Source organism: Hippocampus zosterae, chromosome 14 (genome assembly GCF_025434085.1).
Source record: "Hippocampus zosterae strain Florida chromosome 14, ASM2543408v3, whole genome shotgun sequence".
NCBI classification, from domain to species: Eukaryota; Metazoa; Chordata; class Actinopteri; order Syngnathiformes; family Syngnathidae; genus Hippocampus; species Hippocampus zosterae.
In genome coordinates this window covers 3,942,852-3,968,491 of record NC_067464.1, presented here as the reverse complement: position 1 = coordinate 3,968,491, position 25,640 = coordinate 3,942,852, and the positions used below count along the sequence as shown (strand labels likewise).

The following is a 25,640-nucleotide window of genomic DNA, read 5'->3' as shown; positions in this document are numbered from 1 at the left end:
CTAGGGGGTATTTTCGCCCATGTAGATTTCGTTGTAGAGGAGTTTCACTGTATTTAATTCATGAAATTGATGGTGAGGAATTAAGATTATTGTGGATGGACTGTACATACAGTATTTGCATATGTAATCAATAAAAGTTCGACGAGGATCTTTAAGTGCGATTTGCGGAGCGATCGCCGTTGATTTTTCCACGGGGTAGTGCTTCCGTCGACTGCAAAGACAATCTTCCTCGTGTCGAGTCTTTTTTTTTTAAACTTGTCCGGGTAAATCTATGACAATGTGTGACTGAACGTCTAAGTGAATGTGGAATCTTCTCGAGTGCGTGAGACGCTCTATGATAAAAGCGCAGCAGTGGTACGGACGCGTACCGAAGCGCTGACGCGTGAATGTGGAGGCGGATCAAGAAGGAGGGAGCGCGGCGCCCATGTGCGAGGTTGCTTGGATGCACCGCGTGTGACCAGCCCGCCAAGCCCGGGCAACCTTGTCATCATGCCGCTCTTTGCTGACAACACGCCTTTCGGCATCAAATATTAACAACGGCGCCATTAAAGATCAGAGCCGAGTGCTCCCCTGCTCACACGCGCGTGGCGATTTACTTGATTTTGGTCATCCTATGACACGCACACGCAAAGACACGCGCACACAAGCAATTTAGGATCATCGTCGGCTCGTAAAAGTTGGCTTACTCCTGAGCAACTTCCGAAATCACGAACACGCCCTCCACCCCACCCCGGCTGTCAAAACCGAGCACGTTCCTCCTTCGACTTTCCGCCAGACAAACTAACGTGTTGCGCCGAGGCGATGGGTAACCTCGCCGCCATTTTGTGTGCGCAAAAGGCGTCGGAATCGCACTTGCTGCTTTGCATTTCAGGAAGCTTTGAGAAAGGTCATCAGTGACAGCCACATAATGAGGATCCGGTATGGAATGGCTGGCTGGCCCCTCATTGCCCCCGCCCCTCCCCCCTCTCGGCCCTCCCTGCCGGGTGGTACCAGAAAAAATCTGAATATCACTCGGCAACTTCCTCTTTTCTATCCCCGTCTGCTTCCATTTGAATGTATTACACCTTGGCACCTCAATGACTGACTGCTGCTGTCGCCATAGCAACAGCTGCTAGACGACAACTCGCGGTGACTCTTCAGCCAAGGAAAGTGTCACCGATAAGAGTCCGCCTAGATCCCAGGTTGTCTTCATTCCCCGGATTCTGTGTCGTTGCCGTTCACACGCACACACCACAGCAGCCTCTCGTTACGTACTACCTTTCAAAATCAGGAAATCGCCAAGTTAGGTTGGAATCACGGACGGGTAGATTCAATTCAAACGGCCGTCGGGACCTCTCAAGCACGTACACGCCACCGACTTCATTAAAAAAAAAAAAACATGGCGTATTTTCTGGGAATTCAAAATTTGACACCTTAACGAAGGCTATAAAAACCTTTCTACGTGACGCGACTCTTTCAAATCTCAGGATATTAACATTAAAAAAAAAAAAAAGGAAGAAGAGTGGGAAGGTGGGACTCGGGTGTAAATACGGGGGGGGGGGGCTTAATTATGAAAAGAATAATGAACACTTGAACCCTTCTTGTATTAAGAGCGGGGGTGTTAAATGGAAGTCGCGGCAGTCCATATTTTCCCAGAGTCCCCCGACATATTCGTGCCCCCCCCCCCCCCCCAAGAGTTCAATCCTAATTGTGTCATCTGTATTCAAGGAGCCCCGCTGCATCCTGGGATTGAAGCCAGACTTCAGAAAGAAGCTCGGGATTTTCATTACTATTCCACCCTCGCCGCGTCCCCGTGGCGGCTAGACGGACAGACAACTCCTTCAATGACCACACCGTTGATATTTTTCCAGCGATTTATTCACCAGCGAGTCAAGAAGCCGTAAAACTGAAACAGACGGACATAAAAACACGTATACGTTGCAACGTAAATCGTGGTAAAACAATGCGCCCCACTGATCCGACATGTGACGAACGCGTGGCTACGTTAGTTTAGCTAACGAGCTAATATGCTAATCGTTGCGCATAAATGTGAATTAAACAATAGAAACGCCCCACAATGTAAATACACGCTGAACACACCCCACAAATTAATAATATGGCATACATTTACATAAAATATTTACATACAGGCTGGAACAATTACTTAAAAAAACAAAACAAAACAGTAACGATAATTTCTCAAATGTAAACAACGAGAGTTTTTGTGGCGTAAGCTCACGAAAGTCGCGAGTCATTGGGCTGCCACAGCTTCTACGTCCTGCGGGGGTTACGCTAAGACGCTAACCTACTGGAAGGTCCGCTGGGAGCCAACCAACCCCCCCCCCCCCCCCCCCCCCGCGGTCCCCTTGCCATCTGTAACGGCTGCAGGGTCCACTGATAAAGAAATGAGTCATTATCGTGAACGAATCTGACCGCTAAAAGGATTCGACGGCACCCATTTGGATTTCCTTCGGTATCGATAGACACCTCAGAACTCTAAACAGCCTCAAACCACAGAGCTGATCTAAACAGTCCTGATCCAGACAGTCCTTAATTCTGACAGTTCCGGTCCAAAAAGACCTCATCCAACCTAATCCACACAGACCTGAGAGACCGAGACCTGATCCAAACAAACCTGATCAAGACAGATCGGATACTCACAGACCTGATCCAAACAGTCCAGATCCAAACACACTCGATATACAGTACATCCACCAAAATCAAACAGAACGGATCCAGACGGACCTGATCCAAATGGCCTTGATTCAAACAGACCGGATATTCATACTGTAGACCTGATCCGGACAGACCATGATCCAAACAAACCATATATTCATAGACCTGATCCAGCGAGACCTGATCCAAACCAGCTCGATCTAAAGAGACCTGGAAAATATCCCGGCACTTTGCGTACAACGCGGTGTTCTGTTTTGGTCTTTGGTACATCCACCAAAATCAAACAGAACGGATCCAGACGGACCTGATCCAAATGGCATTGATTCAAACAGACCGGATATTCATACTGTAGACCTGATCCGGACAGACCTGATCCAAACAAGCCATATATTCATAGACCTGATCCAGCGAGACCTGATCCAAACGAGCTCGATCTAAAGAAACCTGGAAAATATCCCGGCACTTTGCGTACAACGCGGTGTTCTGTTTTGGTCTTTGGTACATCCACCAAAATCAAACAGAACGGATCCAGACGGACCTGATCCAAATGGCCTTGATTCAAACAGACCGGATATTCATACTGTAGACCTGATCCGGACAGACCATGATCCAAACAAACCATATATTCATAGACCTGATCCAGCGAGACCTGATCCAAACCAGCTTGATCCAAAGAAACCTGGAAAATATCCCGGCACTTTGCGTACAACGCGGTGTTCTGTTTTAGTCTTCAAATTCCCAGCTGAGCTTCGTTTTTCTCTTCCTCCTGGTCCTGCCGCTTGCAACATCAGGATTTATGCAGCTCGTGACCCCCGCCTGGCAAAACCGACGTAATGAGCTCAAGGTTCTGTCCGACCGAGAGATTCACGCAGCGATGAATCGGGAAGGATGACAGGCGGTTGGCTCGAGCGAAAAAGCTTCGAGTGGGGAGAGCTAAACCTCGGAGGGATGCTGCTCAAATATTGAATCCATATTTCAGATGGAAATATTGTGGCCTGCCAAGGGAAAGTCCTTGGGCACGACCTTCCTGAAATGATGTCATTTGAAGTCGTCGGGATTGAGGTTCCTCAGGTGGGGGGGGGGGGGGAGCGCATCAATTTCAGACAAATAAACACCTCTCTCAAATTACCACCGGCTAATCCGAGTAAATGTCTCCCTTAAGCAAGCACAACAGTGCACAAACAAAATAATCAAAACTAATAATCAACTGAAGACGTCGAAAAGCCTCTGTCGAAAGAATCGACATCAACTTCCCTCGAGCGGCGATCAAGTTAAAACAAACTCTTCCATGAATGAACTGTCAACCAAAGACAAATAAACACCTCCCTCAAACAAGCCCCCTCAAGCAACCATCAACTTCAAATAAATACCTCCCCCCCAAGCAATCACCGACATGAGAGAAGATAACGTGCCGCACCTTCAAATAAACACATTTCCTGAAGCACGCCATTAACATCACAAAAATAAACACCACATCCAGCACAAACACATAAACGTCTCCGTCAAACAACCCAAGACAAATAAATACTTTTGACTGAAAATCAACTCGAGACAAACTCTCCCTCCCGGCAACCATCACGTACAGACGATAAAAGGCCCTTGCTCAAATAATCACTACGTAGCGTATTTTCCGTACTAAAAGGCGCACTGGATTATGAGCCGCAATGATCAAAGCATCCACTAGATGGAGCGACGCTCATCCGTTCGACTTGAGAGGCGTTCATGACCGCCTCCGAAAAACGTAAATGAATGATTACTTCAATGAAACTACAAACATTGAAAATAATGAATCAAAACGGAAAATCTAGCGAGGAAATCACAAAATAAATTATATAGCCACCCTAAAGAATTTATTTGGGCATTTCCTTGAGCGTAGTTCAAACAGAACGATAAGATTTCAGTAAAATGTAGGAAACCGGACTGTCTCAGAAATGTTTGTTATTTCGTCCTTTCTTGTGTACTGTATTCACAAACGCGGAAATTACAAAATAAATTAAAAAAAAGGCACGGAGACGGACAAAAACGTACCCGTTTTTGTTGAGACTGTGAATACCATTAATAAAATGTGCGTTTAAAAAAAAAAAAAACACCACCACAGTTCTTCTTTTTTCAGAGCTGCAACAAAAACTCATTTCATAAAGCAGCGACATAGTTCACTGAACCAACAGGAAGCGATAACTTGTAAGCGTGTCTCCAGCAAGGAGCCATCTTGAGGGTCGACGTATTACCGTAATGACCATACACAAGGCACACCGGATTTTAAGGCGCGTTTTTTTTTTAACCGAAACGCAGTCAATCGTATTTACGCGTTTGATGCGGCGCTTTTGTGCCGCAGACTCGAGTCGACGATGACTCAGGTATCTCGCCGACTCCAAGCAAGACCGCTCAGACGTCGCTGAGTGATGATGATGCGGCATGACGGGCGCTAGCTCGGGAGAGCCGCGTGTCAATAACCCGACGGGCTAAAAGTAAAAGCCTCATGCGGACGAGCCACCTGAGCGTCCGCGCGCTTCACGTTAGCGACGCCCGTGTCATTGTGACGCTAATGAGCGCTTTTAATCTCCAAACCGTGAAAAGCTTTCATTCCGTTCATCTTTTATGAACGTGGCGCTTTATGCTAATCTCCCGCGGCGTTCGCGTGGAAGCTCATAAGAGATGATCGGGTTTGTTTGGCCGCCTTATTAAAGGCCGAGCGCGGGAGCGTTAATGGATGAATATTAGATGAGAAGTCTTTGTTTTGTTTGTTTGCTCGCTCTGTATGCGGCAGGAGCCAACGGCGCTTCCATCATCGTCCTCCTGCCTTTTTCCTTCATCCACCTTTGATTTAAGACTTTCTATTGAACGGCGCAGCTCGTTGTTTGCGCCGACAGGCCAACTTTGCGAGCCCCGAGAAAGATCCGGTGACGGTTGCTTGAGGGAGGCGTTTATTTTTCTGAAAGATGACGTATGTGTGTGTGTTTGTCTTAAATCGGTAACGTTTGACGTTAAATTGTGTATGACTACTTGAGGGAGGCGGTATTTCTCTTCAGTTGATTGTTTTGAGGGAGGCGTTATCGTAATTTCCGGATGATGGAGAGGCCCCGATTATAAGCCGCACCCACAACATTTTAAAGGAAAAAAACATTTTGTACACACACAAGCCGCACCTGTGTATAAATAATCACTACGTAGCGTATTTTCCGCACTAAAAGGCGCACTGGATTATGAGGCGCAATGAAAAATGCGTCCACTAGATGGAGCGTCGCTCCAATATGGTGCCCATATTGTAACGTGAGATATTTGTGAAGAAAGAGGGGACACAGAAAGAGGTTTCAACGGTTCATCACTTAACCTTAACTTTCCTTTCCAAATAACGCGACAACAGGATGGCAGTAAAATAGCACTCACACACGTCTGGTTTAAAAAAAATAATAAAAAATAAAAAAGGCACCATTCCCTGGCGAGTAATGCTTTGTTTTAAAATTCATTCATTCATTCATCTTCCGTACCGCTTGATCCTCACTAGGGTCGCGGGGGGTGCTGGAACCTATCCCAGCTGTCTTCGGGCAGTAGGCGGGGGACACCCTGAATTGGTTGCCAGCCAATCGCAGGGCACACAGAGACGAACAACCATTCGCACTCACACTCACACCTAGGGACAATTTAGAGTGTTCAATCAGCCTGCCATGCATATTTTTGGAATGTGGGAGGAAACCGGAGCACCCGGAGAAAACCCACGCAGGCCCGGGGAGAACATGCAAACTCCACACAGGGAGGCCGCAGCTGGAATCGAACCCGGTACCTCTGCACTGTGAAGCCGACGTGCTAACCACTGGACTACCGGGCCGCCCGGAAGACAATTATTTGACTGAAAAAGGTGCTAATTGGTTGATGGTGACATTTGTCTGAAGTTGATGAGTTTGACTTATGTTGATGTGGATTTGATCATTTGAGCGATCATTAGTCTTATTTTGATAATCACTTGAGGGAGGCATTTATTTTTCGTAAGATGATGATTGCTTGAGGGAGGCGTTGATTAGTCTTAGGTAAGACTAAGTTCATTCGTCGAAGGAGTCATTTATACGCTAGCGCTGTAGTGCATCTTAAAAGGAATTTCGTCGGGGTCACCGTGAATTGTTCGGACAGCACCGCCGTAGCCTATAAGAAAAACGTCCGCAGTGTCCGTGTTTTTAAGCCGACGCTATTCTGAGCTGCCTCCACACCAGCTTGTCCACCTGGCCTCCAGCGTGGTTAGATAACAACACCGCATTAGATAACGGCAGCCTCATGAAAAGACCTGATGGACTTGGATTTTTTTTTTTTTTTTTTTTTTGGTGGGAGTTTTGTTTTCACCAGTCGTTAGCAAGCACGGGAGGACAGAGTTGACGACGAAAAGACTTTGATTTACTGGCATTGGCATTTAACCAGATTATTAGTCAAACTACAGTCACAAGTGGTCAAAAGAGATGCTCTTATGTAAGCTATGAGTCGCGCGGGGATGAATGACGATGGCGTCACTTGTAGCTAACATTAGCGCTACGCGGCGGGTGATTTCCAAAATGTTTAACCTTGAAGTCCGAATAAACGTAAAGATAATTTCTGGTAAAATCTCATTTGATGACAGCGTGACCCAATAAATAAATAAATAAATAAATGAATAAATGAATGAATGAATGAATGAATGAATAAATAAATAAATAAATAAATAAATAAATAAATAAATAAATAAATAAATAAATAAATAAATAAATAAATAAATAAATAAATGGAGGTACTCGGCAGTTTTAACGTTAGCATCAGCTCACACAACAAAAAAAACAGCGATGTAAACCAAAGTGTGCCAAATTTTCAAAATTCCTTGCGCAAGTGGTCAGGATAAGCAGTCAATGCCGTTTTCTTGTTGTTGTCCATTTTCTAAAACAAATAATCTAATGTAAAAATGGTCAACTACATTTATTTAGCATTAGCGCGAGCATTTTATTTTTGCCAACAAAATTCACTTCAAGTTGTTCCTTTTGGAGTCAAAATGACAAAGAAATGTATTGTTATTTGGACAAAAGGCGTGAAATGAGGCTCGAGTTAAGAAGGACAGGACCCCCCCCCCCAAAAAAAAAGAAAAAAGAAAGAAAAAGGAGCAGAGGTGCTAGCCAAAAAGCAAGCGTGAGAGCAGCGCACCTTTCTGAAGACTCACATCCACCATACGAGGCTCTGCCAGCTCCAGGAAGAAGTTCTTGTTCTTCTCGTATTCCTCGTCATCGATGATTTTCACCTGAATAATTTTGCTGGAAGAGCCAACGAGGAAGAGGAGGAAAAGAAGAAGAAGAAGAAGTAGAAGAGGAGGTTAATATGTGATGGAAGGATACAGGAAGTTAGATTCTTCAGGGGGAGCAGGTAAGGAGTGGCGAATGCTGCATTTTGGCCGACAGGAAGTCCCATATAAGGAAATTTGTTTTGGGGTGGATTTTCCGCGTGGCACGAAGGCACGAGAGTGTCAGAATTAGTCACCGTAATTTATCGACGCCGCTGCCACGGATCGCACCCTGGAGTTGCGCACGAGCGTGGCAAGCCCAGCTGGGGATGACACTTGCACTCCGCACACACACACACACACACACACCGAGAAGTTCACACCTCTGCCGGCCCCCAAGGAACCCACCGACGTGTGTGTATGTGTGTGTTTTACGCGAGAAGTAAACTGCACTGAGGTTTCTCATCTTTATCGCAGTGCAGCTCACAATCCGACAGTATCGTGATACTTTCCCCAATGACGCCAATGGTATTGCATAACGGCGATAGAAAACAGGTTTAAAAAGGAAACCGGTCAAAGGTTTTATATATATTTAGGAGCTTCTATATATCACAGGTGTCAAAGTCAAGGCCCGGGGGCCAGATCTGGCCCGCCACATCATTTTAGGCGGCCCGCGAAAGCAAATCAAGCATGTCAAGTTCCATGATGCTTGCTAAAGTCTGAACCAAAATTTCAAATTGTCATATGTAATCCACAATAAGAGTCATTATTCTTGACTTCTGATTTTAAAACTAGTTATCCTAGTTAAACTAGCAGTGCAGCTCACAATCCGACAGTATCGTGATACTCTCCCCAATGACGACAATGGTATTGCATAACGGCGCTAGAAAACAGGTTTAAAAAGGAAACCGGTCAAAGGTTTTATATACATTTATGAGCTTGTACTATATATATCACAGGTGTCAAAGTCAAGGCCCGGGGGCCAGATCTGGCCCGCCACATCATTTTAGGCGGCCCGCGAAAGCAAATCAAGCATGTCAAGTTCCATGATGCTTGCTAAAGTCTGAACCAAAATTTCAAATTGTCATATGTAATCCACAATAAGAGTCATTATTCTTGACTTATGTATATAAGTAAGTAACGTGGAGGTGATTTTAACATTTATAATGGTTTCCCAAAATTCATCACGTGCCCTCCAAGTCAAACCGTAACTACAACGTGGCCCGCGACAAAAATGAGTTTGACACACCTGCTGTAATTATTGATAATATAAAAACTTATCATTTCTTTTATATGCACTAATTTGATAACACACCCACATAAATCATAAAAAGTATCACTATTTGGACTCGTATCGATGACACAAAAATCTTGAAAGGTCATTCATTCGCATTTAGCAATTTGATGATGAATCCATCTTAGTCATTCAAATACTCTCCAGAAGTTTCAGTGACATTGACTTTACACTTACTCAAAGTGATACCAAATCCTGTCAGTATCGCACAGCATGTTTTCTTTTTTGGAGTGTGTTGATGTTCCAAAATGGGCTTCCGCCATGCATTATGCAAAACATCATCTGCCATCTCTCCCTTAAAAAAAAAAAAAAAAGCGCATCTTCACAGTCATAACTTTTGCATCTGCTCCTGCTCGGCTGGCGAGTTAGCAAAGCTGCCAAGTGAAAAGTTTGTCTTTGCCATGGCGTGCCCGCCTCACCCGTGCCCGTTTGATTGACGGAACGCCGATGCGGCACTCCAGCCGCTCATTCGCTAGTCCGCCAGGAGGGATTTTTATTTCCTCGTTATCAAAACTTGTAAAGTTGACGATGGAGTGTTACTACTTACGACGTAAGATCCTTCCCCGTTCGCGCCTTGCTGACGCTCCGAAAAATCTAAAGTGGCAGAGTTAATTGAGTCACAGAAAGTTTTGCGCCCCTTTTGAGGTGTATTTTGGTAGCGTTCCCAATACGTGTACGGTTCCACAGTACATTCTGACTATGGCTACATAAATGTCTCAAGACAGCGATACAAACTCTGTAAATTTGAACGAGACTTTTACTGTACATTTAGTCGCCTATTTTTGGGGAGAATTACGAATTCTATGATATGGTGTCGTGGCATAGGCATCGGTTTACTAAAGCCAAAGAAAAAGTGCAACAAAAGGAGTTCATATATCTCATGTTAGCTAAACTCGGTTATGCTAATGTCTTGGGATGGTGGTATGAATCCGAAAAGGTTGGCATGACTTGAATGAACAAGAATATAAGCGTGTGTGTGTGTGTGTGTGTGTGTTTTATATTTTGTCGTCGTAGGTGGATTAGTCTCGTCGACAGGCATGACTGTTTGAGAAGAGGCAGGCAGAGGAGGATACACTTCTAAAAATAGTCAGGGACATTTCTCTCCAGGGGGAGTGTGTGTGTGTGTTGACTGTGACATTCAACGGCAACCAAAACACACACACTCCAAACTCACGAATATGTGACAAAAAGCAAAATTGTGGTCTCTATTCACAGCCTGGGGTGATGCATGTACACACTTGTATATCACACACACACACACACACGCACACTATTGTGATCCGGCAGTTTTTTTTTTCAAAACCGTAGGCCTGACAAGCAATGTGATATCTTTGTAAAGAATTTAGAATGCTACAACAGAGATCGCAGAGTGCTGAAATTATGACGCGATACAAAAAAAAAAAGACTTTGTTTCGTGACGGCACCGTAACGATACGCCGCCAACACGTGATACAAGAGGGTTCACCGCAATTACAAAAGGATTCGCTTCAACTGCGACACGAGTCACTCCCGTTTCGAAGACGATTCATTCCAACGACGATACGATTCACGACACTTTCGTTGTGAATCAACAGCAAATAAAAACCAAAGGAAAAAATTGTCCACAGGTGACACATTTACCTGTACACGTATTGGCGTCACGGGGAATCCCCGGCTGGGAAAAAAAGGGGGGGTTGGCGGCCGGCCCGCCAACACAAAATGCTTCTCTGCTCGTAGTGATGGGAATTCCGGCTCCTTTTAGAGAGCCGGCTCTTTTGGATCGGCTCCCTAAAAAGAGCCGGCTCTTTAGGATCCCAAATGGCTCCTCAGTTTTTTTGTTGCTTAAATTAATTTAATACCAGAAATAACGTAATATGTGTAAAATGAAGTACTAAAAGTGCAAAAAATAGACATATCAAATATTTATTATTTATATGGCTTTATTTATATTCTTCTGAACATACTCAACATGGAGTGCTACAAAAATAAAAACAAAGACCCATCTCAAAACAAGGTTGTCAAAAAGTTCCAATCTCTGAATATGTGTGTGTGCCTGCGTGCGTGTGTAACCCTCCCCTTCCGGCTCCCCAATGAGGAGCCGGTTCCCAATGAGGTGGGAGCCGGCTCCCATCGTTCACTTCAAAGAGCCGGCTCTCGGAGCCGGCTCGTTCGCGAACGACACATCACTATCTGCTAGCGCGTTGGCTGCTAATTTAAGGCTCCCGCACTGTGCAGCCGGTCGGCAGCAAGCCTGGCTGTTAATATCGGCTGACGGGCGGGGGCGCAGTGTTAACGGCCAGGTTAACCTTCTTTCGGTGGATATCGTTTATATTGGTGGAGACGCTGGACATCTGTGAGTCAGCCTGCAGTCGACCTGGCTCAAAACTCAACTCAACTGTATTTATAGAGCGCACTTTAAAACAACCGCCGCTGTATACAAAGTACAGTACACGGAAAAAGAAAAAGTATGTTCTTACGCGGATTCTGAGGAAGGGCGTCGTTGGTGCGTATTTTTGCATTCTTCGCATAAAGCCTGTAATGAGAGAATTTGTCCAAATGAGCCCCCCATCAGAAGCTAAATGCTAAATATCGACACCGTTTTGCCCACGCTATCCGATATAGACAGTAAGTCGTCTGATCATCGGTCTGAGGATTCGCCGCCGTAATGGGGTGACGCGAGCACGTTCATCACTGTGTACCTTCTCCGCCGTTTATTTCATTAATCGATAAAATAGAGCCGCGCGTATCATTTATACATCGCCAAGTGTGGATTTTATTGGAGGACTAATACAATTTCCCATGTCCACTCAGGCATGTATTTCCAACTGTATCTCCCCTTGACAGCAGGTCGAGGATGAGGGAGTATGACGATTGGACCGAGCGCGTTCTATGACGAGATTATGGGCACGCTCCTCCCACTTCTCCTGTTCGTCCACTTCATAGTCTGAAAAAGATTAACTATTGTCTCTGCCAATAATGGTGGGATGAACGGCCCTCAGTTTGAGGAATGGGGGAGTTGGGGGAATGGGGGGAGGCAGCGGGGAGTCTGAACGCTAATTCCATCCCGGCGAGCGTGTCGCCACCATCCGTCATTCGTAATCTTCATCAACATTAGCAAGCAGCGCGGCAGACGACGTAATCGGAACTGACGTTCAAATGGCCGTCCGCCCTGTCCCGGAAAGTCTGTTTATAAATCTGCTGATAAAATGCAGCGCGGGCGGCGTGTGAGTCACGCCGCCTGCTGCCAAAGGAGCGCATCACCCGGACTCCGGTTTCTCGTTGACCCGGAACGTCTATCATCATCGCGAAGCCGGAGGCAATCGTTCTTCAGCCATTAATTTCTTGTTCCGCACGCCGCTCTCCAAGGTTTTCCCGAGTGCTCTCTCCGTACAAACTCTGACACCAAAGAGCATCAGCACGAGAACCTTCCCGCAGGGCACCAACGAAAGCCGTCACCTCGCGTCACCTAGAAACTGACGAAGGGGCTGTCCTTGACACCCCTGCGTGGGTCATTTCGGAATTGAAGGGCGTTTTCTGATTCTCAAGTTTGATGGCGGTGATATGAAATCATTCCGTTTTATCACAGACATTTTAAATCGTAGTACCCCGTTCTATTTTCCATATTCTTTCACTGTTTTCACCTGTTATGGGGTTCGTCACTCAAACAAGCGTAATCCCGTTACTCATACCAGAAAAAAAATTAAAAAATCGAGAGAGGTTTTGTTTTCTTTCTCATATAGCAGAGTTTCTTCTTGACCAGTTAGCATAGCAATTAACGGAGCTAACATACGGTTGAGCATGAGTTTGTTCTTGACCAGTTAGCATAGCAATTAACGGAGCTAACGTACGGTTGAGCATGAGTTTGTTCTTGACCAGTTAGCATAGCAATTAACGGAGCTAACGTACGGTTGAGCATGAGTTTGTTCTTGACCAGTTAGCATAGCAATTAACGGAGCTAACGTACAGTTGAGCATGAGTTTGTTCTTGACCAGTTAGCATAGCAATTAATGGAACTAACGTATGGTTGAGCATGAGTTTGTTCTTGACCAGTTAGCATAGCAATTAACGGAGCTAACGTACGCTTGAGCATGAGTTTGTTCTTGACCAGTTAGCATAGCAATTAACGGAGCTAACATACGCTTGAGCATGTGTATTGTATCGCGAGGACAATACGTGCTGATACTCCCACAAACAATACAATCATCGATACCATTTGTTAGCATTAAGCTAGCGGACATTCCAAAGGCAGTTGTGAGCTGTGAGCTTGTTTTAAATACTTGACATGCAGTTCTCTTCGTTTAATGTTTAGTTTGACAGTAAACGTCAAGTGGGCGCTTGAAGCAATTTGCTAGAATTAAAAAAAAAAAGACAAAAGTCTAACAATGCAATTATTGATGCTATTCGTTAGCATTACGCTAGCGGACACCGCATTGGCAGTTGGGAGCTGTGAGCTTGTTTTAAATACTTGACATGCAGTTCTCTTCGTTTAATGTTTAGTTTGACAGTAAACGTCAAGTGGGCGCTTGAAGCAATTTGCTAGAATTTTTAAAAAAAGACAAAAGTCTAACAATGCAATTATCGATGCTATTTGTTAGCATTACGCTAGCGGACACCGCATTGGCAGTTGGGAGCTGTGAGGTTGTTTTTAAATACGCAGCACGCAATTCTCTTAGTTTAATGTTTCGTTTGACAGTAAATGTTAAGTGGAAGCTTGAAGCCGCTTGTGAGAACTAAGAAAATACCAAATACAAGTCTGAGCAATACAGTAATAAAGTAGTAGTAAATTACAATAATTGGCAAATGTCGAACAGCGAATATGCGGGGGAATTCACTGCGTACGATAATAACTTTGAGTAACATGCCACATGCTGTTTCACCAGAGGTTATTACATGTATCTCTTGCCCATGATTTTAATCACGGGAGGAAATGGACGAGCACGCCAACGCCGCACGGATAAGGCCTCCGTAACCGGAGCGAGACGGGAACGACGAGCTAAAGCTTCATGTTTTATGCATGCCTTCTTGTTCTCTCATGCACGGATTGACTGAAGCCGGCCAGCCGAGCGGAGAGAGAGCAAGCGAGACGGAGGGGGGGGGGGGGCTCGCTAAAAGCCAAGCTGGTGCGCAAATTGTGGGCTACCTACCACAGTGCGACACGGTCAGCCGGCCATGCGGAAGGAACATACCCAGCGCACGACGGGGGGAAGTGAGGGGTGACAAAGTGGTAAAAAGAGGTCTCATGCCCGGGAGGACCCGAAGGGAAGTCATCAGGCAGAGGGGACTCCTGGGCGGGAGAAGCTTCCAGTACCCACTCGAGACTCCTACCACCGCCACCCGAACTGCTGCCATCAAAACGTCCGTGGGCATTAAGTCAGTAAAGCAACATGGATGTTCGAGATTAAATACGTTGCGCGTCACTTGTAATTGTTGCAAGTGTTTGCTGTTTAGGTTTTCGAATGTTGCCACACATTGAACCAGGATGTTGCTGAGGATATGTTATTTCTTGGAATTGAATTAACTTGGATAATTTGAGCTTTGGAGAGATTTTAAATGTTGCATGTTAATAAACATGACAAAAGCGACATGCCACGCCATATCGAATCAAAAGTCTCATGAATCGTCCGAAACAAATCGTTAGTAATCGTTCCATTCTTGAATCGTATCCTACTCCTCATATCAAGAAGCATATCTTTTGTGGAGGGATGCGCACCGCTATTTCAACGTATTTATATTTTTATAAACATTCATTCATTCATTCATCTTCCGAGCCGCTTGATCCTCACTAGGGTCGCGGGGGGTGCTGGAGCCTATCCCAGCTGTCTCCGGGCAGTAGGCGGGGGACACCCTGAATCAGTTGCCAGCCAATCGCAGGGCACACAGAGACGAACAACCACTCACACTCACACCTAGGGACAATTTAGAGCGTCCAATCAGCCTGCCACGCATGTTTTTGGAATGTGGGAGGAAACCGGAGTACCCGGAGAAAACCCACGCAGGCCCGGGGAGAACATGCAAACTCCACACAGGGAGGCCGGAGCTGGAATCGAACCCGGTACCTCTGCACTGTGAAGCCGACGTGCTAACCACTGGACTACCGAGCCGCCCTTTTTTATAAACAAAACATGGAAAAAAAAAACACACCTGGAGAAAAGCGACATCACACTGTGTCATAATTTATACATGCACTGAACGCACCATTATAAAATCAATCGTGGCGGAGTCCCACAGGGTGCTGTACTGAGACCACTTGAACATATTACAGTCAGATAGGAAGTGGATGCTTCTTGTCCATCAGGTTGATACAAAAAGAGCGCCTCCATATCACAGAATGTGGGAAAAATTAGGACGGCACAGCAGGTGGCCGTAACGAGGCGCGGCTCTTTCCGTGCTTTTCCGTCTCATTTCTTCCTACCCCATCTCGTCCCGCTATCGCTATTTCCGTACATCTTCCCGCCTCCCGCCTACGTCCTTATTTTCAGCAACCGCCGCCGTGTTTACGAGCAAATATGGGATATGCTGACCTGTTTTACGAGCCGCCTTTGCCGCCGAGCCGTCGTTGACGTTACCGACTTCTTAGATGTTTATTTTCCCGGCACACACAGTGCAGTATGTTCTGGGTAAATTTAGAGCTGTGCCAAGAAAATCCTCTGATGTGGCACATCAGACACAGACAACTCCCGTGATACTTTCAAGCACCTATTTGAACACATCTTCACAAAAAAAAAACACATTTATGGCATTTACATTTTCACACCATTACCGCCATTCCCTTTGCACAAACTTTGTTGCTGCACCATTTGTGTTCCATTCCAACATTGATGCTTTTTAGCGTTAGCATGATACTAGCTGACAGGTTATTTTTATTCCCGTCAAACGTCAAAACGGCTCAACCTTGAAGGCGAACGGTAAGTAAGGTTTAAAAGCCCGGGAACTCTGACAGCTCCGCATGCAGCGTCAGGAGAACGGAAGCCAACAAGGGAGGCAGAAACCTGCCAGTCAAGCTAAGATGGATCATACCTTGTGCATACGGGAGGCACTGACCTACAGAGCGCTGACGAGTGCAGCGTTTTGACTTGCACGGCAGCACGTTAAGCCAGGAAACGTGATGGGCGTGTTATTTCTTGGACGTAAAAATACTCCCGCGCGGAGCTTTGCGGTGTTTACTTACATCATACAATGCTTCCTGTCTTGCTTCCGTCCGTCTTTCCTTCCTCCCGGTCTACCTGAAATAAATTCATTTCAAAAGAAGCATTCTAACTTCCGGCCTACCCGCTATTGTCAGACTGGTAACAAATAACAACGTGCGATACGCTAGTTGCTGCCTCACGTCCAAAGCGTGTCACCAGAGAAAAAGTCATCCGGCGTTCGCGCCGGCGGGAAAAAACTGTTGACGCTTCTCATAATCCGTGCGACTTGGTAGCTAGCATAGCTTCATTGTCTCTTTTTCGCGCTCGCATTCGGACGCTCGGCCCTCGCGACTGTCCTCTCCATTATGCATGAGCGAGACATGCGGCGCCGTCTATTTATAGCTGCTCGCTCATTAGCGCCTCTTATGTAATTGCTCATTAGCATTAGTGTTAGCGGAGCGTATCTCCAACACCGCCATTAAATGTAATCGATGGGCTAAAAGACCTCCCTCCGCCTCTGTGTGTGTATTCACCGCAGTTGTTGACTGAACTGCAGAGAGTGACGATGATAGTAGGACAATTTATAATTTACCACCAAAATATTCATTCATTCATCTTCCGAGCCGCTTGATCCTCACTAGGGTCGCTGGGGGTGCTGGAGCCTATCCCAGCTGTCTTCGGGCAGTAGGCGGGGGACACCCTGAATTGGTTGCCAGCCAATCGCAGGGCACACAGAAACGAACAACCATTCGCACTCACACTCACACCTAGGGACAATTTAGAGCGTCCAAACAGCCTGCCACGCATGTTTTTGGAATGTGGGAGGAAACCGGAGTACCCAGAGAAAACCCACGCAGGCCCGGGGAGAACATGCAAACTCCACACAGGGAGGCCGGAGCTGGAATCGAACCCGGTACCTCTGCACTGTGAAGCCGACGCGCTAACCACTGGGCTACCGGGCCGCCCCACCCGCCATTCCACCGTACCTAATATTAGCCATAATTGGGAAATTTTCACCGAATGCAAATAATCGACACGCTTTCGTAAACACCTCCCAGAAATGTGTTTTAAACATCAAAGGACATTTAAAGGCGAGGCAAATTTATTCACAAGGCAACTCAATGTGCTTCACACAGCCAAAAGGACAACGTCTAAAAAGCAGCGAAGATCTGAACAACTGAAGCCATTCAAAGGCAAAGCAAAGAGAACATCCATCCATCCATACAGATCCGCAAGGGGGGTGCCTGTCCCAGCTGTCTTCGGGCAGTAAGCCTGAACCGATTGCAAGCCAATCGCGGGGCGCACAAACAGCCATCGGTGCCCATCTATGACACCAAAGACCACCAACACATTTACCTATTGTGCATTTTGTCACCCCTGAAGACATCTTTTCTATAAATATCAAATACGATTTGGATTCCCGAGCAAACTTAACAAAAGACAACAAACAACACTGCATCAAGCCAGGGATCAAATACAAACGAGGCTCTTGGCGGAGCAACCGCGTCGTCCTCTATAAATAAATCAACCAAGAGGCAGAAAAGCAGCGGGCAGTGATGAGATTCCTGCTCCTTCCCTCCAGGAAGTCATGCCGCTTCTCCTCTCTGTCTGAGGGAGGCTACGTTGCCATGGGAACCGCACAGCGCGGGTGTGTATGTGTGTGTGAAGAGAAGGGGGTGCGGGGGGGGGGGGGGGGTACGCACTGGCACAGCATTCCCAGCTCGTACTGCAGGCTTTATTTTTAGCACGTGGCAGTTACATAATCAGGGTGACACTGAGGGGGAATCAAACGGGAAAACATCCTCTGTGGTTCTCCTCGCTCGGGTTCCCTTTTCATCTTTTTCTTTCTTTCATCCCTCTGTCTGGTGATTACGGATGAGATCGGGAAGCCGTTTGAGAGGCGGATCCGACCAAGGGATGAGATGAACGGCCATCGCAAGACAAGAGGATGGAAGGAGTCTCCGAAAAAGCGCAATCGTTGGCTTGGAAACCTCGAAATCATTTTTTTTTTTAATGTTGACGACACACTTGATGCACTTGGCTCGAAGGTGCCTTTGACGTTGAGAAAAAGAGATACCTTAGGATCGGAAAAATGTATATTGTCATGTTTGCAAACATGCACGTGTGTCCCGGATTAACAAGAACTAAAGGTTGCAGGTAGGACTTGGGACTACGTAGTCTCAACTACAGCATCAGCCCAACTCGGGAACGACCTCAAAGAGGTGTTGGGCGTGCCTTCGGGCTACGAACAGTTCCCAATCTACAGCCGACAACTGGGTCTGCTGGTACCCGGGTCGCTGATTCGGCTTTAGGAGCCGCTTAGGGACCCAGTCAACGGCAACAGCAACTACAGCAGCAAGTGAATGGCTACGATCTGTTCAAGTCTGTTTACAAACAATGAAAGTCTTTATAATGCCATATTTTTTTTTGTCTTTCGATCTGCCTCAATAACGTAATGAATTAAAAATGAAAATAGGGGGTTTTCTCAGCACTTTATAGATGAGATTAAAATAGAGATTATTCATTCATTCATTCATTTTCCGAACCGCTTAATCCTCACTAGGGTCGCGGGGGGTGCTGGAGCCTATCCCAGCCGTCTCCGGGCAGTAGGCGGGGGACACCCTGAATCGGTTGCCAGCCAATCGCGGTGCACACAGAGACGAACAACCATTCGCACTCACACTCACACCTAGGGACAATTTAGAGTGTTCAATCAGCCTGCCACGCATGGTTTTTTTTGGAATGTGGGAGGAAACCGGAGCACCCGGAGAAAACCCACGCAGGCCCGGGGAGAACATGCAAACTCCACACAGGGAGGCCGGAGCTGGAATCGAACCCGGTACCTCTGCACTGTGAAGCCCACGTGCTAACCACTGGACTACCGGGCCAAATAGAGATTTAATTAAATCAATTAATTACAGGTCATAATTAATCTCACAATTTTTTTTTAATCGCTTGACAGCACTTGCTGACATCTCCCTCACATTTGCTCACGATAAATTTTGGGATGTTGTAGAAACCCAACAGCCTCCACATGAGAAGCTCAGCAAAGTGCTGAGTGTGAACAAAGAGTCTCTCGCTCCCTCGGCAGCTCACCTGGCAAGGCTTCCCTCTCCTTTAACTTCCCTTTTTGTTGTTTATTGAACCGAATCTCTCTTTGTAACTGAGATACATAGCAGGAAAAAAAGTACTCTGCAAAAATCAATTGCCACCCAGGATCAATGGCGCTAAAGTTGGAGTGAGAGTCAAGAGACAAAGTGTCATCAAAGACACGCTAGAGAGCTATTTTCATACGTAATACTGCAAAGTCACAAGAAGTCCCAAAAACGTATTCAGATTGCGCAATGACACATGTCAGTCACTTATGTCCATCTCATACTTGATTGCGCACTGTCACATCAAAGACACGCATCCCATTACGTTTGTGCTGTACGTCTCATCCACCTTGTTTTAAATGAGCTAGACCTTCCCAATTCTTTAAAAGGTTAGATGTTAACTTTTCACACTCGTACAACAATGGAGAATGTTATAAAATGTTACAAAAACTGGGTTCATGGGCGGCCCGGTAGTCCAGTGGTTAGCACGTGGGATTCACAGTGCAGAGGTACCGGGTTCGATTCCAGCTCCGGCCTCCCTGTGTGGAGTTTGCATGCTCTCCCCGGGCCTGCGTGGGTTTTCTCCGGGTGCTCCGGTTTCCTCCCACATTCCAAAAACATGCGTGGCAGGCTGATTGGACGCTCTAAATTGTCCCTCGGTGGTGAGTGTGAGCGTGGATGGTTGTTCGTTTCTGTGTGCCCTGCGATTGGCTGGCAACCGATTCAGGGTGTCCCCCGCCTACTGCCCGAAGACAGCTGGGATAGGCTCCAGCACCACCCGCGACCCTAATGAGGATCAAGCGGCTCGGAAGATGAATGAATGAACTGGGTTCATTTCCGTTACTTCCTACAGAGTTAAAAAAAAAGCATGGCTGTCAAATGGTTTTCACATGTTTGCTGCATTCATCAGTCACCGATAGACGAGCCCTGCTCCTCCCCCTCCTCCTTTATTGACATTCGGATGAAGTCTCAGGGCCAAGGAATTCCACTAAAAGGGCTGTGAGTACAAGTTATAGCATGGGCTCGCACACACACACACACACACACAGAAGCAAGTTAATCTTGAAACGAGATCAGATTAAAGGCGCCTCCGATATTTCACCCCCGAATGATGGCTGGCACTCTCTTATCGTCACGGTGAAGCTTCACTTTCATTTTCACTTTCCCTTGGCAACAGTTTGGACGCTGACGTTGAAAGCCAATTATGCAAATGAGCACAACATTCCTGTATTTTCTGGCAAAGCAAAGCAAGGTCCTTTGAGTGACAACACATTTATACATGCAGAGGCTTTGAGAGGAGTTCCTCAAGGAAACGTTTGGAGTCCTTGCATTTTCTTCTGTTTTCATTAGTTTCCCCCCCCCCCCCCCCCATCCTGTAATACTTTTGTTCTCTATTAGCGGACCATCACATGCCCAGGTCACAAGTCGGACACCGTTTGGACTGGAGTTCCACAGGGAAACTTTTAAGGCCCATTTAGCTTTTCAAGTTTGAATAGCATTTTATTCTCTTTTTACAGGATCCCAATAATTTGGTACTTTTGTGTCACAAACGGATTCAACTTTTCGACATCGCGTACATATTTTTTTACTTGCGAGCCACATTTTTAGATGTGAGTGATTAACATCTGAAACCACTTTAAAGTCTTTCAAAGTCAAGGAAGAATATGATCTGTCTCGTGGAACGATTCATCAAAGACGCATCAGGTGGACGGAATGGATGAAAAGACCTGGCGAGAAAAACAACGTGAAATAAAACTCTTGCGCGCTAATGACGCGAGCGCTAACGATGCGCGAGTTAACGAGGAGCGGACGCGCGTCTTCATGCGAGCATTAAAGAAGTTGCACGTGTCATCAGGAGGTCTAGGAGGAACCCTAACGAGGAGTACCAGAGGAGCACTTTCAAAGAAATCGGCACCCACGCGCCTCGCTATCGTCCTCGTTCGAGGCGACTTCGGGTTGCGTTTCCGCCACTCTTTGTTTCCCGGGATTCTCGCTATCCTCCATCTTGGTTTTCTTCCCTCTCTGCCTCCTTCTTCCTCACATAATTGGATGTTTATTTAGACTCATATTTTCATACTTAATTCATAGATACATTTATTATTTTTATTTTTTTTACTCCCAGTTAAACGTCAGTTTTTTTTAAATTCTATGACTTTATTCTGCTTCTATACCCCCGCCCCCCCAAAAAAAGTTTGTTGGGAAGTATTGTGCTATTAGTCAAGCCGCTGAGGGATGTCCGTGCAAATTTTGGATGCGGAGCCTCATCCCACGAACGGGTGCAGGTTCAGACAAAAGTAGGCCACCATCTTGAGCCAGCGCTCGAGGCTTAAATAAAACATATGAAGGAAGAGTGGTGGGGGGCGGGGGGTGGACATTTGCTTGGGAGAGATCATTGCAACAGGAACTGCTGCAAGGTGGCAACAGAACAGGAGAGCTTTGCTCCCTGACAGGATTACATCAAAGAAAAAAAAAGTTGAAGATGGTGATGGTGCTGATGGGGAGGGGGGGGGGGGGAATGTTGTAAAAAGGAAGAGGGGGGTCCCGAGGGGGCCCCTGGCAGAGCTGCGATCCAGCAGTGTCACCTCTTCATCTAACGGCGGGGAGTGCGATGTGACAGCCAGGGCAGCGTCGCCGGTCCCAGAGGGTTCTGCGGGGAGCCAAGATGCCCCCCCCCCCCCCGTGTGCTCAGGCCCAACCCCCTCCAACCCTGAACACATCCGCCTCTATGACCAAGCCTTTGGCCTTGCCTCTGACAACTGGTAGCCGATGCACAAAACTCACACAAAAAGAGCCACGCCCCCATTTATGCCCACACCAAAGACTCCAAGTTGGACCGGATAGGCACAATCACCCCCCCCCCCAAAAAAAAAAAACATTCGAAAGATAAGACACCGCATCCAACAGAAGCCGAGTCTCCCCAGGAATATGGCTCATCCAGGTAGCCCAAAAGAATCCCAGTGACGCAATGTTTAAAGACAATCCAGAGATGGTACAAAACCCCAGCGGTCCAATGCCCCCCCCCCCCAGGCCCGCCCCCAGAATCATTTACAGAACTCATGTGACACAAATAAGAACCGATCTGTTTCGCCGTCTCCTTCCAAAATGGAACAGGCGCGCATGGCTCCACTTCCACTTTTGTCCCGAAGGCATCGAGCGGGAGTCGGGGGGGGGGTCTCCGACAAGGGCTCTCCCCTCTGGGACGCCGTGTCGAGACTGCCCGGCGGTTCGCGGGGTGATACACAACAACAAAGCTTTCGCTTGAATGAGTCCAACTATCTTTTCTCCGAATACCGCAACTTGACAATTTGCAGAATCCCAAATAACGGACCCCCCCACCCCCGGTCAGATTTACACGGCACTTGACAAGGCAGGGAAGATGCCGGTGACGCAGCCGGTTGCCAGATTGCGTTATAAATAAGCCTCCACTTAATTGCATTCCCCTGACAGAGAGCAGCGAATGGAGGGGCCAGCATATTTATTGCCACTCAAAGCGTGTGTACAAGTGTGTGTGTGTGTGGGGGGGCATTTCTCAGCTCCACCATGTTTGATCAGATAAGAAAATGTCTCCTGAATTGCTTTCTGTGCGCCGCTATCGCACAATCTGCGTCATTTCAAAACACTCGATGACACCCGGCTTGTACTTGTCTACCACTCCAATGATATTGTGTACAAAAAAAATACAAATAAAAAAAGTTGTTACTGCATGTTTTCAGGTGCGTATAACTGCATCGATATGAATATTCTCTCGCTCGATATTTATATTTTAGATTCGCAAACGCGTTAGGATTGACTCGGACGTCATTGCTAGCGAGTTGCATTAATTCATGCAGACAAACAAATTTAGCTGTCATTTGGATTATGAGGAGGTCTCCCATGTTAGGGGGGGGGGGGGGGTCCCTGGACCGAAAATGTCTGAGCAACCCCCGACGTGAGCCCGTCCATTTACGAGCTCGCGGAGGCGTGACGGCGAGGGCAATTTGCGCGGCTAATTCCGCTCAGTCTGCTGTGCACCACTCGTTTGTTTATGAATGTATCAGCGCCTTGTTAAACACGCTGGCGTCTCCGGGGGGGAGGACCCCCCCTCAGCCGACAAGCAGCTGCCGCCGGTGAAAAAGCGACATTTGGCCCATGAAGCCTTGGAGGATTTTTCGATTGTCACCGAAAGGTAGTGATGTTGAGCAAAAAAGACCATTCAAGGATGGCACAAAATAAAGATACCAACATAAAGCGCAATAATTCATTTTCACAAAAATCATCGCACCCAAATCGTATATTAATGTAATATTCGATCCTACGTTTGTCCTGCATATCATTCCAACTCCGCAAAAATGATTAGGCCTACTCGTCTTGTAGCACAGGGCAGTATAAGACCCGGTGTGGGCGGAACTAAGCCATGTGTGCCCTCTAGTGGTGAATGGAGGATATGACACCCCAAAACTATCGTATGGAAACCACTATTTGTGGGAGACAGGGAGTCGGCCAACTCGCAAACAGCGAAAATCTGCATCTCATTGACGCCCATTGTGTGTGAGTGTCAGAGAGAGAGAGAAAGATACATTCATTGATTAATTGATTGATTCTCCACCAAGCCATTCATCCATCCATCTCTTCATCAACGTGAGAACGAATGAGTGGACAGTGCCACGTCAAGCTCCGCCCCACACAAAACAAGCGGATCGTCGTCCTGCGACGCGTCCTCCAAAACAAAGGGGTACTTGGCAATTTGGGAGCCTTTCCGAGGTTTTGGCCCACCTGCGCGCTATTCATCACTCGACCGGCCGTCACGTTGGACTCGGCGACCCCAAAACAATGGTTGGATCGATACACAACACACAACGACAGCGTTCCAGCCATAATACGAGTGGCTCTTCCTTTCTGCGTGGCCCCGTCGGGAAGTCTCCTTCGCACATAAATCAAGACAACGACACTGCCAACCCCAAAGAGACCGGCGTGCCCCCAGGAGCCCTCCTGGTCACCCTGACAATTGTCTCCCTCCCCGCCACCCCCGGGGTTGTGAGGTCCCGCCGAGCGGAGGATGTCAGATATACGGATGTCAATTTGATTCGCAGCTTGAGTGCCCTTGTTTGCAAGGAGGAGAGAGGAAGAATCGATCGATATATCCAGAATTGCAATTCAGTAGAGTTTACACACACAAAAACAAAAAAAACAAAAAAATAGGCGTGACGTGCGTTTTCAATAATCTGCTGATAAACATTACAGACCACGATCATTTTACTCATGTTGATCTTGATCTGAATTGTTCCAAGCGTTTCATCTCGAGTCCGAGTACCGACTCGCATCACTGTAACACTCACTGTGATTGCTTGACCTGCCAAGCAAAGTGACACACGTAAACAATCAAAGGAGAACAAATGAAAACGGGCCGGGGGGTTGTATCCACTGGGATTAGAGTCACCAGGTTAGCTCAGGACTTGCCACAGTTGTTGTGTGACAAATCCTCACATTGAATTCCCCCCCACCTCGCGTGTAACACACACACAGGAGCACTGGGACGAGAGGGAAAAACAAGTTTATGCACGCTTGAAAAAAAACAAAAACAGCACTGTTATTTCATCCTTTCCATCCATTCAAGCCAATCGCAAGTCAGAAGAAAAAACTGTTCCCTGAAAAAGCCTCTTTCACACGACGTAGCGCTCTACTTTCGCCAACTCCTCCCAGTTAAAGCACAGAAACATCAGCCGTACAGAATACACACTCGAAACAGACTGCGACCAAAGCCAAAAATGAGCACACTGTCAAAAACCGTGTGAGGATATTCAAAGTGGCACGTGTCAAACGTGAGGGCCAGTTGAGTCAATCTGAAGCCAGATTAACGACAGTTCGGACATGCAGGCACAATCCAGACCTTGACTAAGACCAAACTAGCCAACCGTCCAAAAAAAAAAAAAAACTGAGAATGCCTCATTTTTATTCACCGTCGTATGCTTACCGTCACACCATTTTAGCGAATCAGATGCAAGAATAAAAGTCTTCCCTGGAGAAGGCCACGATTGGCCGTAACGTCATATGAGGGCTGTTCGATACCACTTTCGTTCAAACCGATGCCAGAACGAACATAGCGGGGCCTCGAGTACTTGAAATATTCATTCATTCATCTTCCGAGCCGCTTGATTCTCACTAGGGTCGCGGGGGGTGCTGGAGCCTATCCCAGCTGTCTCCGGGCAGTAGGCGGGGGAAACCCTGAATCGGTTGCCAGCCAATCGCAGGGCACACAGAAACGAACAACCATTCGCACTCACACT

At 46.8% G+C, this 25,640-nt stretch overlaps 1 protein-coding gene across 4 annotated transcripts in view; it reads right to left on the bottom strand.

Moving 5' to 3' along the window:
* slc8a3 (solute carrier family 8 member 3) overlaps window positions 1-25,640 on the bottom strand; it is a 39,222-nt gene that overhangs the window by 4,233 nt on the left and 9,349 nt on the right. For 3 of the 4 annotated variants that reach the window (XM_052086540.1, XM_052086541.1, XM_052086542.1), the window contains one exon: window positions 7,810-7,916. In XM_052086540.1, the coding sequence (XP_051942500.1) occupies window positions 7,810-7,916 (107 nt within the window). Of the gene's footprint in view, window positions 1-7,809; window positions 7,917-16,323; window positions 16,850-25,640 lie in introns of those variants that run through there. The other variant, XM_052086543.1, reaches the window with a different exon arrangement.